At 41.2% G+C, this 15,793-nt stretch overlaps 1 protein-coding gene across 4 annotated transcripts in view; it reads left to right on the forward strand.

Annotated features, from left to right (window-relative positions):
• The window catches only part of itga8 (integrin, alpha 8), a 51,944-nt gene that overhangs the window by 14,956 nt on the left and 21,195 nt on the right, over nucleotides 1-15,793 (forward strand). For all 4 annotated transcript variants that reach the window (XM_049730797.2, XM_068651757.1, XM_068651758.1 and 1 more), the window contains exons 13-30: nucleotides 1,436-1,633; nucleotides 4,947-4,992; nucleotides 5,070-5,177; nucleotides 7,416-7,471; nucleotides 7,596-7,753; nucleotides 7,833-7,964; nucleotides 8,425-8,492; nucleotides 8,865-9,012; nucleotides 9,357-9,449; nucleotides 10,914-10,993; nucleotides 11,211-11,291; nucleotides 11,982-12,087; nucleotides 12,794-12,952; nucleotides 13,154-13,270; nucleotides 13,330-13,443; nucleotides 13,609-13,710; nucleotides 13,768-13,890; nucleotides 13,956-15,686. In XM_049730797.2, the coding sequence (XP_049586754.1) occupies nucleotides 1,436-1,633; nucleotides 4,947-4,992; nucleotides 5,070-5,177; nucleotides 7,416-7,471; nucleotides 7,596-7,753; nucleotides 7,833-7,964; nucleotides 8,425-8,492; nucleotides 8,865-9,012; nucleotides 9,357-9,449; nucleotides 10,914-10,993; nucleotides 11,211-11,291; nucleotides 11,982-12,087; nucleotides 12,794-12,952; nucleotides 13,154-13,270; nucleotides 13,330-13,443; nucleotides 13,609-13,710; nucleotides 13,768-13,890; nucleotides 13,956-14,045 (1,979 nt within the window). In that variant the 3' untranslated portion in view covers nucleotides 14,046-15,686. The remainder of the gene's footprint in view (nucleotides 1-1,435; nucleotides 1,634-4,946; nucleotides 4,993-5,069; nucleotides 5,178-7,415; nucleotides 7,472-7,595; nucleotides 7,754-7,832; nucleotides 7,965-8,424; nucleotides 8,493-8,864; nucleotides 9,013-9,356; nucleotides 9,450-10,913; nucleotides 10,994-11,210; nucleotides 11,292-11,981; nucleotides 12,088-12,793; nucleotides 12,953-13,153; nucleotides 13,271-13,329; nucleotides 13,444-13,608; nucleotides 13,711-13,767; nucleotides 13,891-13,955; nucleotides 15,687-15,793) is intronic.

Below are 15,793 nucleotides of genomic sequence, written 5' to 3' on the forward strand. Positions count from 1 at the left end.
GTGTTTCGGAAAATGATTATCATTGGACAGCAACGATAATCTAATGAATCTAGAAAATACCAATTATGTGATTTTGAACTCAATTGATTTACAATTGAACTAAATTCATCCTGAACCGCATTCTGACCAGCTACAAAATTAAAACCCTAACCCTAACCCTATTTACCTGGCCAAAAGTGTTAAGGCTAATGCTAAAAGCTAACCCAGATCACAATCCTGATTCCAAAGAGAAAATATACTGTACATACATTATACATATATTCTGTATACATTATACACACATGGCTACACTTATCCACTCTGCTCCAGCCTGCTTCATGTGGAACTACTTGTTTAGAGTGACTTTGGCTGAGGGGGTCCGCAGACAAACAGGATGTCTCGAGGTGTTTACGTACGACAAGATCGACTCGTTCGCTTCCGTAGTTTCGTGCAAATATGCACCATTTTTTATCATGAGCGATTTTTTTGTGCTTTTTACATACTATGTGTGGAATCTGTCGATAGCAGTTTGAGGTAATACTTTGACCTTTTATGGAAATGTCCTTACCTGATGTCCCGCCAAGATTTTGATGAGAAGATCAGCGGGGCTCTCACGTTTATCCTGAAGATATGGAGCCAAGAGACGTTTGGCTAATCTAGAAGACAGAAATAGTTAACCCCGCTTTCTGCAAAATTGAAACAATCCATTTTTTTTTCCCTCCCAGAGGTTAGATTGTTGTTATTGTGCACTGCAGTGAAAAATAGTCAAGGATGATGGGAAATAAGTTAGCACTCAGGCGGTGGGGAAAAGAAAACAGAAAGTGATGCGGAAACAACAATAACTTCCTGGATGAGGAAAGGAAATCACTTTTTCTTGTCGTCATGCTGAGCTAAATAAGCATTATGTGTTCCTGTTCCTGTTGCCATTAAATTTTGAGCGCATTATTTGATAAGAGAGCTCCCCTTTTGAATGTACAGTAATTAGCTTTATGCTAGCTGCTATTTGCTAAGCTAGGCGGTTGGACTCTACCATTATCTTGTATTATTATTCCAACCTTAATGGGTATATATGAATTTTATTTTATGCCTTAGCATGGTGAAATCTAACGAAGTATTCGTGCCATGGCTATGGAATTCGTTGAAGCAGGACGCCATTTTTAGCAAGAGAAAAGTACTTGCATTTTTGATTCCTACGAAATTCTTCTGAGACAGTTGGGATGAGATTTCAAAATCTAATCTGGCTCGAATACTGACATACCTGCAGTGACCTCAATACGTCCGAAAAATAAATAAGTAATAGCGAAACCAATGGCAATGGTTTGAAAGGATGCTGAAGAGCTTAGCGACATCGTCATGGGGGCAGGTAGACGAAGGTCGCTGGGAATGTTTCCCCCTGCTTTGCTCGCAAAGGGACCAGAACCGTGCTGATGTTCAAACCATGTGTGTCATCTCGCAGACGTGGCGGTGGGTTGTCCGTTCGGCGGAGAGGATCGCGGCGGACGAGTATTGATCTTTAACGGACGGCGGGATGTAACGACGCAAGGCCTGACGCTGAGCCAAGAGTTGAAAGCGGCCTCCGCCCCTGCCGGCGGCCTGCCCGGTTACGGCTTCACCCTGCGAGGAGGCCAGGACCTGGACCATAACCAATACCCTGGTAAAAACTCAAGGAGCCCGTCTGGCTCTTCACGCTAGCTATGTTTGTATCATCAAAATTCCTCTGTAAAGTTGCAAATCCTCCACTTTCCACTTGGTTTCCAGCTGCTCTTATTACATCCTCCCTCCTCTTCATTCTTGACCTCCGCATTTCATCCGTCCTCCTTTTGCCATGTTCTCCTCTGTTGCCTCCCTCGGCTCGCTCTGCTAAAGTCATTATTTACGAGGAGCTGTGCCAATGAAATGAATACATTCCTCGCAGTTCATGTAACTATCAAAAATGCAAGCAAGCAGTATCTATCTATCTATCTATCTATCTATCTATCTATCTATCTATCTATCTATCTATCTATCTATCTATCTATCTATCTATCTATCTATCTATCTATCATCTAGCTAGCTAGGTATCAAGCTAGCTAGCTAGCTAGCTAATTAGCTAGTTATCTGTCTGTTCTATTGCTATCCATTCCTTCCTTTCTATCCATCCATCTATTCATCCTTCCCTCACACCCACTCTGCTTATCCTCCCCCCTCCATAAAATGCATTTACTCAATAAGGTTTAGCCATTAAAGCAGAGCCGAATTAAATTACCATTTTTACATTAAGCTGCCATTTAATCCAATTGAGAAGTAAATTTCTTTAAGTCTAAAGTCGTTTATTTACGTCTGGGGGAATATACGCCTATAGAAACAAAGCAGGGCTGTAAAAATCCATTTTATTAGCTCATTTTCTCCCCAATTTGGAACCACTCTGCTTTAAGAATAACACCACAATTAACTTTTCTTAACTTACACCACCACATGTGGATTACTTCTTTTTGCCGATGAAGTTACACCCCGAAATACGGCTTTTGATTCGTTTCATTAGCGGTCTAGGGAGTGTGTTCCGGATCCTGGTCCAAGTCAGACCTTGTGTAACTGCTAATTAGAAATCTCGCAATTAGAAGCAATGTGCAGTAAATGCAAATACAAGGGTTAGCAGGTTGATACTTTGGTGTAGCAGGAAGTCGCTGGGTGGCAAAATCGTGGTGCGCGGCCCGTGTCGCCTGTCATTACGAGTCGGTAGACGGAAGTGAAGCAAGCACACATGGCGAGTCGTTTGCAGGCCAGTAAAGTCACACTGTTCAAAGGAGACAAAAATGTTTGATCAGCTTTATGACGGAACCAGGAGGCCTGCGAGTCGCCGTTAGCGTTTAGCCTAAGCTAGCTTCAATTGAGGTTGCATTTTTAGACACGGGTGATATTTCATCAAACGTGTTGCAGGGTGAAGGTCAGACACTGAATCAAGCTCACATTCCCTGCAGATGCCACCTGAGGGGTCAAAGGTGAAAAACAGACAACATTTACCTGCCAGTCACACCGCCGGCCTGATTTACCGACAAGTATTCATCAATGCGTGTGGTGCGGCGGGGTCGTTCCGTTTGTCATCAAGTGTGAATTTATTACAAAGTTCTCTCCACTTGCAAAAATAGGGGAAATCCTCCAGAAATAATATTAGTCAGCGATTCATTACGGTATAATGTTGCAAATCATATGGAAAGTTCATCTCCCAATGCACTTGCGCAAATAACTCGAAGAAAATTTTCGAGCGCCGCACAGACACCCGAGAACGAACAAATCCCGAGCATCTTTTCCACCGGGTCCCATTGACTTTTGACCTCGCCCCATCGCGGCCGGTCTCCCGCAGTTTCGCCGGCAGTCGGTGTATTCCCGCCAGTGACAGTTTGACAGTCTGTCTAAACTTTGCGCTGAAGGTCGTGTTTTCTTAGCAATAGGTGGACATCAACTCGGGAGGCTAGGTTGCGAAGAAAGCGATCCCTTCAAATACTTTGCGTCGGACATTTTTTTATATTAGGCGTTTTAAAACAAGATACCCGCCAATTGGGAAATTTCCTCCCAAAACTTTGGAGCAAGGTGGTTTCCATCCATCTCAAACCATCTGGTGAAAACACACCTTGCTCCTGATGGCTTTGACAGATTGCAGACTATTAAAAGGACAAGTACACCAGCCCCTCCCCCTCCCTTTTTATCGTGCTCTGCTCGAAAAGCCACATCGAGAGGTCCTTTCTTGTCAGAGACGTACATAGCGCCACCCGCCCGCCACCATGGGGGGGACGGGACCCAAATGTTTAACGTAGTGGTTTTAGGGAAAGGCAGAAACAGATGTGACTCTTTGCAAGTTGGTTGGTCCCCCTTTTTTAATATGGAAGAAGGGACACACACAAAGAATGGCAACATGGGTACCGTTAAACTATACGGGCAAGTTTTCTTTATGTCCTTTGGGTTTGGTTGAAAAGTCAAATTGTTATGAACAGCAGATTTTATGACGCCAGAGCACTTTTTACATTTGTTAGCATGCACAGCGGCTTTGTGATTAGCTTAGATGCTTCGACTAGCTACAATTTTTAGATCATTTTGAACTGATGATAATTAAAATAAAATTTGGATAATGTTTGGTTTTGAGGGCTTGAAAGCAAAAACGTTACAATCAAAAATTTCGTGAGATAATATTCGCAACTTTCGGTCACAATAATACCAATTGCCAATTAATACAATATTTTTGCGTCTGTTAACTAGTCTGATTTGTTTTTTTAAATGCATTTTATCCCAAATATTTGAAATACAGACAAGAGTCCACCATGCTTGTCTATTTAATATCCATACATATAAACATCATTTATCAACCAAATTGTAATTGCAAGTACCCATATCATCTGACAATCGGACCATCTAATGTGGTTCACCAAAAAAATGCATCAGCCAATTGTAAAAACACAAATGATTAATTGACCACGAAAATAGAAGCGTAATTAGTTGCCCTTCTCCTGTTGGGCTTTTCTTCCTCAGGATCAGGTTAACTTTGGTAGCTTGTATCAATCTTGCTTATTTTTACAATTGACAGATTGTTCTAATCAGTGTCTGAGCACATGTTTTTCCATCGGTATGTGTCCCGATAACCACAAGTAATAAATACCAGCAATTCCCCAAAAGTGTGAGAGCCAATTAAAAGTTAGGAACTCATCCCAAATAGCTGCTGACAATGACCTCGTGTTGCCATGTCTTGCTCCTTAACAATGTGGACCCATGTAGCCAAAATATAAACAGACACTTGGAATTTTTTTTAGGGGGTGTCTGAATTTAGTCTGGGTAGAAAGCCAGAGTGGAGTGAATGTCGTTCGCCCTCACACTGCGTCCTTGTGCGTTAAACACGAGGAGTGTGTGTTGATGAGGATTGTTTGAAAATTGAGGGCTGCAAATCAATCCCATCTGTGAGCCTCTTGGAAAGCCGTCTCCTCGCTTTCTCCCTTTTGCAGACTTGATCGTGGGGTCGTTTGGCGCTGGAGAGGTGTCTGTATACAGGTAATGATTTTTTTTTTTATTATTATTTTCAAATCAATGCTTAGCCCTCAAAATGAATTGCATTTTTTTTTGTTTAGGGCTCAAGCGGTTGTGTCTGTGGATGCGGCGATGATCCTGACCCCGAGAATCCTGAATCCTGATGATCGACAGTGTCGTCTGCCGTTCAACGACGTCATGGTGACCTGGTAAAATCTCCGTGTATACTATCGATAATTTAGAGTTTCTGAAATATTGAGGGTTGGAGTTATTTTTTAAAAAAGATTTACTTTGTTGACAAGACGTCTGACTACATTATGTACGCAAAAACAAAGTAAACTATGACATCATTGCCGTCGTCAACCGTGTTTTTCGTTCAGCTGGAACTCTTTGAGGTCGGATGTCGTGAGCTCCAAGCGACTTTCCAGCCATCTTAAATGCTGAATGATGCTGATAATAACATGACTGGAGATAAATTTTCCATATTATAACATCCCTGTCAATCTGGAAAAGTACATTAAATCAAATAAATTAAATAAAGTACTTGTAGAAAGGCAAATTTCAAAATATTTTTGTTTTGTTATATCATCTGTGCCGGTGATTTAAAACTAGAAGGATAAAAGTCTTAAGCAAACATGAGACTAATGAGATCTGCTGCTGCTGTAATGAATCCTCAATCTGTTTCTGGAATTCTGAAATCTAACACATACACAATCATAACACACATTTATATTTCACCTCTCCTTTACACATCTGCCATCACACATAGAAATCACAAATTATATTTTATATAACCTTAAGGGATTCAATCCATTTGAAACCGTATAATCTTATTTTCATTATATTATTTTTTTTACCCCCCAGGGTCAATTTGAAAAAGTTGAGTCGAAAATTCTCCCGCTGCTTCACCTACGTCGGTTTGAACATATTCAAGATGGAAGTGGGATTGTTTAGACAAGAAAAGTGTGCTGGGCTCGCTGCCATCGCCGTGCCGCGAGATTTGAGCCTGATTGACAAAAAGCACTAAACTATGGCGCTGTGTCATAATAATACTCGGCTAATTCAAATAAACACACGCAAAGTTGCTACGGAGGTATTGAACCAGATATGCTATGACACAAAATCAAACAGAATTAAGTGACGCCGTGGGTCAAGGGGTGAACGTTTTGTTGCGAAAGTACGCCCGGTTTATGTCGTGAGTTTTAACATTAGGCAGAAAGTTTTTCGGTAAGATATTTCTCGCAGCCAATCATATTCTAGCAACATGTCGTAAATTTGATTTGCATTATTTATTGTTATGGGAACTTCAGCTCAAGTCATAAAGTTAAAGTTTACATCACTGATACATCCAATTTAATATTTATGTTTATTCAAAACACATTGTAGCGCGAACAAACTGCTGTTGACTCCCTCGGAGATTTTTTGTGGTCTCACCACAAAAAATGCAGAAATGGACACCCCTATTTCTTTTTTGTCCCCAATATCCAAACAATGCATTCCAATCTTTTTTTCTCAATCTTGCAACAAAAAAAAAAAAAATCCCAATTTTAATGCTTCCAAGCGTAAATTCCCCGTTGTCTGTTACTCACTGTTCTTTTTAAAGCAAAACAGCTTGAGGCCAGGCAATGAATACTGTTCACAGTATCTTAAAAAAAAAAAAAAAAAAAATACTTATCTAATGAATGATGGATTGAGGATGAAGCTGTGGTGTCTTAAAAGTTCTCACCCATTAAATGTAACTTGGGGGGCCTACAGTAAGCTTGTAATAATAACAACAATGTGTTTGCTGGTTAAAGCACACATGCATTTATTTTATTTTTTTGGAATAATTCCATTATCATGACTAAGAAAAGCTGTTTGCTGCATATGTAGACTATGCCACAAACACATTAAATACATTAAATATAAAACACATGCAGCATCTCACAAAACCACCTGGAGACTTCCAAATAACCCCAGAGGGGGTTGTTTGTGTTTTACTACAAACATTAAAGCCTCAATTTATTATATTCGGGAAACGCAGCTCATAATTACTAAGTTTGGCACCAACTCCGATGAGGTCATTGAAGACATTACCAGTTGTTGAAGTGAAACCAAACAAACTTGGCCTAATGTTTTGTAGTTTTCATTCACTTTACCATTTCCTTGATTTAAAAGAGGCGATAACACACAGGCACCTACTCTTAAATTGATCAATTAAAAAAAAAATAATAATAATAAATAAATAAATATATGATGATAAATAAATAAATAAATGAATAAATGAATAAATACATACATATTTTAAATAAATAAATATTTGCCCAAGCTCCCATGTCTGTTTATGTAAAGGAATGCTCCCTAAGGAATTCACCGCCCTAAAAAAAGAAATTACCGGGATTACGTCTATTAGCCTGTGCACATTGAGTGCGATACGCAACATTAACTCTGCTACTCTTATCTCGCAGCCTGAAGGTGGATGTATGTGCAGAAGTGAGCGGAATAGGCATCCCCGGCTCTGTGGGTAAGCAAGAACATTTCTGTTTTCAATTTATTTGTAATTTTTAAAATTGCCCCCCTCTCCTCCCCCCATGTATTTAACGACAAGAAAAATCAATCATTTCCTGCATGCATCTCTTTCCCGTCAGACTTGAGAGCAGAAGTGCATTTGGATTGGTTGAAAGGCGTCCGAGGAGGCGTGAAGCGAGTCCTCTTTTTGGATAACCAGCAACCTCAGCGGACCGGACTCCTAACGCTGGGCCACGGCCATCCTCAGGCTTGCCTCAACTACACCATTTACCTGCGAGTGAGTAGACCCCACCATCGAATCCCACCTGTTCTGTTTCCCATCAGTTCTGACCATATGCTTCTATGTATCTTCACAGGAGGAAGACGAGTTCCGTGACAAATTGACCCCCATCTCATTAGCTCTGAACTACAGCTTAGCTCCTCCCTCTCAGGGCCAGACGCTCCCACCGGTCCTCAACTACTACAGCAGCACTTTCCTGCAAGAGCATGTAAGCTAATAAGCTAATGCACAGTATTTTATAAAGGCAATCAACAGGGATAACAAACTTGTTGTTAAAATATGCCAAATTAGAAATTTAGGTCTGTGTGTTCTCTTCATGCTTGTGTGGTATCTGACTTCCTCCCACATTCCTTAAAAAAAAAAAAAGTCTCAGTAAGGTCTTGCTCGTCCCCTCGTGACAGCATTTTATTTTATTCACTTTATATTTTAAATAAAAGAAATATTTGGTTTTTATTTAAATAAATAAAATAAATGTTTAAATTCAACTTTTTTTTTTTTAATTCACATTAATTGAGAGCTTTTTTATTGGATCCTGTTAAAGATTTGCAGAGGTGTACCTAATGTAATGTCCATTTGGTATATCTGTCCGCATGTACACCAACACTTCATGATGGGATGATGTCCAGTGTCCTTCCAATATCTCCTCATAACAATCCTCTTCTTCTCAGGCCTACATTCTCCTGGACTGCGGTGATGACAATATTTGCATCCCGGACCTTCAGCTCACTGCCAGCATGTAAGACCTCCGACAAAAAAAAAAAAAAAACCATGGAACTCAGCCAAGACAAAAAAAAAATCTGTTATTCGTCAAACAAAGAGAAAGGTTTACATCAGAGTTGTGCATCAAGTCTACCATGTGGAGCATATGTGTGTGTGTGTGAACCAGCCTTCTCTCTGTAGTGCTTCCAGATGCACGCCGTCGCCATGGCAACATTATACAAACATCCTGTCACCCACTACTGACTGACACATACATGCACACAAGCAGAGGTCAAGGACATTTGATTCCACAAATGCATCACTCTAAAAACATTTGGGTGGAAAATGAACAATGAGTAAATTTTTAGGATGAAAATGAAAAATATGAAATCCCTCCCCCTCCCAACAGGGACCACTCTGAACTGGTGATCGGAGATGACAATTTGTTTATGTTGACCATCACGGCGACGAACCGAGGAGAAGGAGCCTACGAGACGGAGTTACACGTCCTGCTTCCATCGGAAGCTGACTATATTGGCGTGGAGAGAAAAGTTGAGGTGAAAGAAATCACACATATGCTACACACACACCAGTTCTGAAAATAGAAGCCTCACAATGAAGCAATTATCCAGCTTAAAACACGAAGTGCGACAAAGTGTGACATCACGTCCTGTTGTGTCGTGACTGTATTTATTTGGACGGAACTAGCTCATTAGCATTAGCGGCCCCTGCACATCGACGGGGTCATCCATGTGTGTGTGCTCTAATGAGAATGTAATGGAGCTCCGTGATGGATGAGGTTGTTCCTATCAGAACATTCATCACTTCTGCTTTCGACCATCCTACTTTAAAATCACCCAACTTCCTTCTTGATTATTATTTTTTTCTTCCCCCCTTCCAGTCTCTGGCTCAGCTGGACTGCGAATACAACATGGTGAATGACTCCAGGCTCGTAGTGTGTGACCTGGGCAATCCCATGGTGGCCCAAACTGAGGTGAGCGGATACACACTCCAAATCCATCAAGCACTTTTTTTTTTTTTGGTCACCCCATTCCTGCTTCTCCTCAACTTTAACACATCCTGATAGATTGTTTCCAATGCTTCACGATCATCTCCTTGACTCTCATTTCGTTCGCCTTGACTCACCAATTAACACCCGGATGACTGACGTGCAAAGATCCAAGGCTTTGTAAAAAAAAAAATATAATAAAATAAATTGCGTCGTCATTTGCTATCTGGACCTCATGTGGCAAGGTGTTGGATTTTAGTGAAGGTGTGACACCCCGCATTGTTATAAATCAATTATGTGGTCACGTTACACTGCTCAGGGGAAGAACGAGAGTGCAGAAGGTGTGTGTATATATACGTGGGGGGTGGGGGTCCTGGCGGTCCAGATGAGAGTTATTAACTCCCCCCCCCCCTCAGGAATCCACAGGCTTGTGGCGAACATACTCAAACGCCGGGTATAATAATGTCATCGATGGAATTGGGTCATTGGTCCTGCTTCATGTCACGAACATTCCAGAAAAGGCCGATACCAAATCTGAATTATGGAACGCAAATGTAACAAGCATAAAGTAGATCTTTCGATTAAATTAATTCGAAACACACCACGGCCGCAACACCTGCACAATGCGAACCATTACGAGAGCGACAGCCAATTTAGACTTCTTCAATCTTGGAATTCCAGTTTGAGGGATTTTGAATCGTTTTCTTTTCTTCATATATAATATATCGAAATACGTGAGGAAATCCAGAACCGTAGTGGTTGTCTACTTCTCCATTTATAGTTCACCGCGAAGTATTTTCAGTCTTAACTTTCTTCTGTAAGTGATACGTTCATGGTCTCGTTAGTGGTTGGATTTTTCTATATTTTATTTTTGCATGTCATTTTACTCAATCAATTTTAACAAGACTATGGATAAAATGAAAACATGAACTAGGGAGATCTTTGATGTGGATAAAAGAGCATCCTGAGCTAGAAACATGTTGCCATCCTAATGTAGCTTAAAATGAGCTTTTTTTTTTTTTCTAGCTCCAGATGCTCCGAGGAATAAAAAGATTTAATAGCCGCTTTCAGCTCGGACCCTCGATCTTCATCGCCTCACTAATGGGTTCCATATAGATGGCCTCAAATCTCCCACGGGGTTGCTCTTCCTGCTCGCTGTCATATGTCAGACCTGATGTCCACGTGCATTTGTGTACGCTGATTTTTGTGTAGTTTTGCGATAAGCACACACTTGCATGTGTTCTGCATTAGAGGACGTCAAGGGGGGGGGGGCTCAGGAGCATCTCAGTGTGCGTCTTGCCAACACTACAAACTGGATCTTCTAGTCACATAATAGCAGAAGAATGATCTCGTTGATTGGGCCTTTCCTGCCTCATTAATGGACACCGGGGTATCATGTGACTTCTTGATGATTAAAAACTGATTTTGATTTTGATTCGCTCTCCACAGATGTCTGTGGGCTTGCGGTTTTCAGTCCAAAGGCTTGAAAATGCTGGACCAAAAATTAGCTTTGAGCTACAGATCCACAGGTGAGACACATACCTACATGTAGAATACTGAAGAAAAAAATATTTTGTGGAATAGAAAAAGCTATGTGTGGCTTTTGTGTTGACTTACGCATGGACATAAAATTGCACATTGGTTAAACACGACGACAGAATAAAAATGATCTAAGACATTCCCGTCACTTATATGAAGTCACAATTTTACGGCATGTGTTTTATTTCTTTAACACCCACCACGCAGCTCCAACAAAGACAACCCAGATAGCAACCAAGTCAGCCTGAATCTGGCCATCGTCGCCAAAGCTCAGATTGATTTACGAGGGTGAGTCCTTGCATTTTGTTGCTCCTCTCTGACATATAAACGATCTGCTTTTATGCTTATGGTGCTTGGAGCAATTTATGTCCTCTGTTTTTTTTTTTTTTTTTGTTCCACCACAGAGCATGCAAAAAAAAAAAAAAAAAAAATACATCTGCTGTAATCATGTGCACATGGGTTAATTGAGAGCCCTCGGCAGGCACACCGAGATGTTCACAAACATGAAAACTCGGAAAAATACTTTTTTTTTTGCGTTCAGCAGTTGAAATGGAAAAATATCATAATTTTCCAATCCGAGCAATTGATTTGTTCGATGCAGGATTAAAGAATCGTTATTGTCAAACTAATCCAGATGAAGCATTTTGGCAGCATTTTAAACGGAACACGGAAAATCTTATTTACCAAGTGCTCATCTGTTTATACATCTCTGTCAGGTTGTAATTTGCTTTCATGAGATCGGAATTGCTAAAACAAAAAACTCAATCTTTTATGAAGAGCCAGAATTTATTCTGACTCAAAAAGTGCCAAATGTAAACATTCCAGGTGCTAGTTTCAACCCTGTCTGCAGTATTTTGTAGCTTCATTAGCGTATTTAAATATATTACCATCTTCGAGCCTCACTTTAAACTTACCCTATTTTCAGTAGTTATCTCAAACCGATATTATGATTAATTATTAATTCCCTCATCTCCACAGGGTGTCTCATCCCTCTCAGGTGGTTTTGCCATTCCCACGCTGGGAACCCAAAGAGAAACCCGTCAAGGAAGACGACGTGGGTCCGCAAGTGACCCACATCTACGAGGTAAACAAATCAGCCATTAGGTGTAATTACTACTGTGGAGGCAGGTAAGATTCAGGATTAGAGTGATTTTTTTTTTTTTTTTTTTAACATGGGATAATTAGCCAGAGCAAAACAAGGTCACAGACGACAGATAAAAGGAGTTGGCAGACACACTGGCGACACTTTACAATGAGTGTGTGTTGTGTGTGTGTCCATGTGCTGTACATGTGACGTCTTTAGGTTTTAAAGGGGCCGATGCAGTTCCTGGCCTTTCCTGCAGCTGATAATGATTTTCATTGGCGGTATTTTTCCCACTTGGCAGCTGCTTCTACTTAAGGCGGACATTTTTTTTTTTGCTCCTTGAGCCAGAATTCCTGCCCCGCAGCACCAGGATCATGTCCTGTTTGGATGACTTACCTCACTGTTAATGACCGTGTGTGTCTATGTGAGAATGTGTGAGTGAGTGGAAAGGTGGCTTTGTTGAATTGATGGTTCATTTAAGCTCTCAATTTATTCCCCGATTGCCAAACGAAGGGTTCGAGTTGTAGATTTGTCTTGTCTATGTCTCCATTCCCGAGTGAGTGAAGGCCTATTAGTGTGCGGCCAAAAAAACACAGGTGGCTCGTGTCATCACGCCACAGTTATGATAACCCAATTATAGCCGATAGTCACTTGAGGCCCACAGCAATAAAACGACTAACTTCTCCACCACTTCTAACGTCTACAGCTCCATAACTCGGGTCCCAGTAGTATTCGGGAGGCCGAGGTTGAGGTCGGATGGCCTTCCCGCTTCCGTGACGAGAACCTGCTGTACGCAATGGAGATTAGAACTGATGGGCCAATAAGCTGTCGGACGAATAGCAGCCTCAACCCACTTGGGCTACAGGTAAGATTAAAAAAAAATCACAATATTGTTGCCTACTAGCTTAACCATCGATGTATTGCTACTTATGACTTCATCAACTGGGTTGTTCTCAGGAAAAGTGGTCCGCCCCAAATTGCCGATATTGACCTAGTATGAGAATATTTTTTTTATGTTTTCTGAAAGCAACTCATTGAAGGTTTTATATTTGACATTTATTTTTAGATTTCATCCCTCCAAGATACTCCCGAACTTCTCGGCTTCTTGAGGAACACCAGCGAACCTCTTCGCCGCCACAAGCGAGCCGCTAGCCCCGCCCATAGTTACAGCGGTAAAACCCTGGTAAGAAACAAACATCTCCTGCATGGGGATCAAAAATACTCACGAGTGTCTTTTCACAGAACTGCACGAACATCTCCTGCTTGAGAATCACGTGCGTCGTGGGCCGCTTGGATCGCGGCCAGAGCGCTGTAGTTAAAGTCCGGTCAAGACTGTGGGCGCATACTTTCCTCCAGGTCAGTGTCTGGTTCCACATCTTTGCTTCATTAACCCTTTGTTTATCAGGCCCCTGCTAGGCTTGCTGCGTAACTAAACTTAAAAGGTTGAAGTCAGACCCGTGACCTTTGCCTCAATGTCCTTTGGTACGCTTCATTACGATAACATTTCATTTTGTCCCGCAGCGCCGTAATGACCCCTACATTCTCAACTCGACTGTGACCTTCGTGGTCCTGGCCATGCCTTATCGGGTCCAGCCCCCCAACTTGCCTCAACGTACCATCTCGGTAAGATTTGGCTCAATTCTGCTTCGGTATGAATTTGATTGGTCATTTTGTTTGTAGATGGGGACACCAGTGTTATGGGGGACACCAGATGTGTCCTTTGCCGTGCCACTATGGGTCATCATCCTAGCGATACTGCTCGGGCTACTCGTGCTAGCCGTGCTAACGCTCGCCATGTGGAAGGTTTGTATTTACCACTGTTTCCAACATCGTCATCCCGCTAAATGTGTCGCTGGTATTTCTCTCAGTGCGGTTTCTTCGACCGGGCGAGGCCGCCAGCCGGGGACAACGTCTCCGACCAAGAGCAGCTGACGTCGGATCGAACGGGAGATGCTTAGAATGATTAGGAACATATCCTAATAAGCAGGAATGTGCACCTTCTGAATGAATCCAATCTAAATGGAGATCTGGGGTCGTTGGACAGGACGTTTTCTCGACTCCAGATCATCTGCCTCTCCTGCCGATGAACTGGCACGGCGGGCGGGAGACTTGTTACAATCTGCATCAGGCGGAGATTAAAGATTCTCAGCTTTGACAGCACCGGATCAAAGCACACTTCAGCGGAAGATATTTTTGGGATCGGTTGTCCGTGGTGAGGTAGGACCACAGGAGAACAGTGTGAAGAAAGTTCTTCACAAATCCACATTATCTGAACTGAGGCACATCTGTGTTTGTGTGAATGCTAGCCACGATATTAGGTAACCCCAAAAATGGTATTTTGACCACTTAGTGGTCATTTCCCATTGAGATAACAAAAAGACTATCATTATATCGTACAGGTGTACCTAATGTTGTGACCGGTTTGTGTGGATATGTATTTGTGTGCAGGGACTGTACATTATATGTGTTAATTAGGGGCTTCTCTTCATCCAATATTTTGTTGTGCGTCCGATGTGTCACACACATCGGGATGCATTAACATGAAGGCACAAAAGCAAAACATGTGTATTTATGAATGTACGTGCAATATTTGTACATTGCGTGATACTGAAGCTTGTTTACACTGGCATTATTTTATCAGAGCTTAATGTATATACTGAAGTGAGTCGTGGGTATGATAGATTTTAGTTTTGCTACACAACCCCAAAAAAAGTTGGCTTGAATGGTTTGTGCCACACCAAATCACGTGAGGTGGAAATAAGTTATATAAGAAATGATTATCTGAGGTTTCAGTCTGTCTCACTAGCTCAAGGTTTTGCTTTTTTTTGGTCGTTTTTGTTTTCCTTAGAAAAACATTATACAGGTTTATCGCATACCATTCATGTGATCTCTTAAAAGTAAATGATAAATTCTGACATTGATCTGAGTTCCATTTAAAATGTTTTGTTGCTTTGTAGATGAGGAAAACACACCACAGAGAATAAATATGACATGAAAGATTTTTTATGAAATTATCCCTATTTGTTTAGTTTGCCTGTCAAACAGGATGTTTCACAGCTACACTTCAGAGAAAGAACTCTTGCGTCCTCTAGCGGTAAGAAGAACTGAAGAGCACCGGTTTGAGGATGAACGGTGCCCTCTAAAGGCAACACGGTGGTGGTTAAAATTAGAAAATAATAAATAATGGCAAATTATTACGGATTAAAAGGGCATTTTACACGTGTTATTTTGTACCCATGATAGAAATAAGACCACAACCTTGAATAATATGTGTAATTTCCGAAGTCGGCATGCAGTTGTGTCTCTCGCCGCTGGGCGAACTGTTGCAGTTCTAACGATGGTTCAAGTTTTACAAGGTGCGCAAATAATTTTTGTGTGAATTTATTTTTATTTCTTGTTATTTGTATATAGTTTTTAGCAGTGTCTTGTTTATATTAAATTGCAATAGAAACGGAAAATAAATCCAACTTCGAAGGGCACTTCCTGTTTATGGAAAAGAAGCGGGAAAGCAATATTTAATGGCCGACCTAGGATGCGTCATCGCGAAGTTAATACGTTAAAATAGTTTAAGTAAAGTACCCGGTTGTTCACTGGCAGTGGTATGTATGTTTTACTTTTTTATTTGGATATGTATGTTTTGTAAATCTATATGTGATGTCAAAACAAATTAAGATCACAGTAAACATCGGTATCAAAGAATTCTTGT

The sequence above is a fragment of the Syngnathus scovelli genome, chromosome 9, assembly GCF_024217435.2.
Source record: "Syngnathus scovelli strain Florida chromosome 9, RoL_Ssco_1.2, whole genome shotgun sequence".
Lineage (NCBI taxonomy): Eukaryota > Metazoa > Chordata > Actinopteri > Syngnathiformes > Syngnathidae > Syngnathus > Syngnathus scovelli.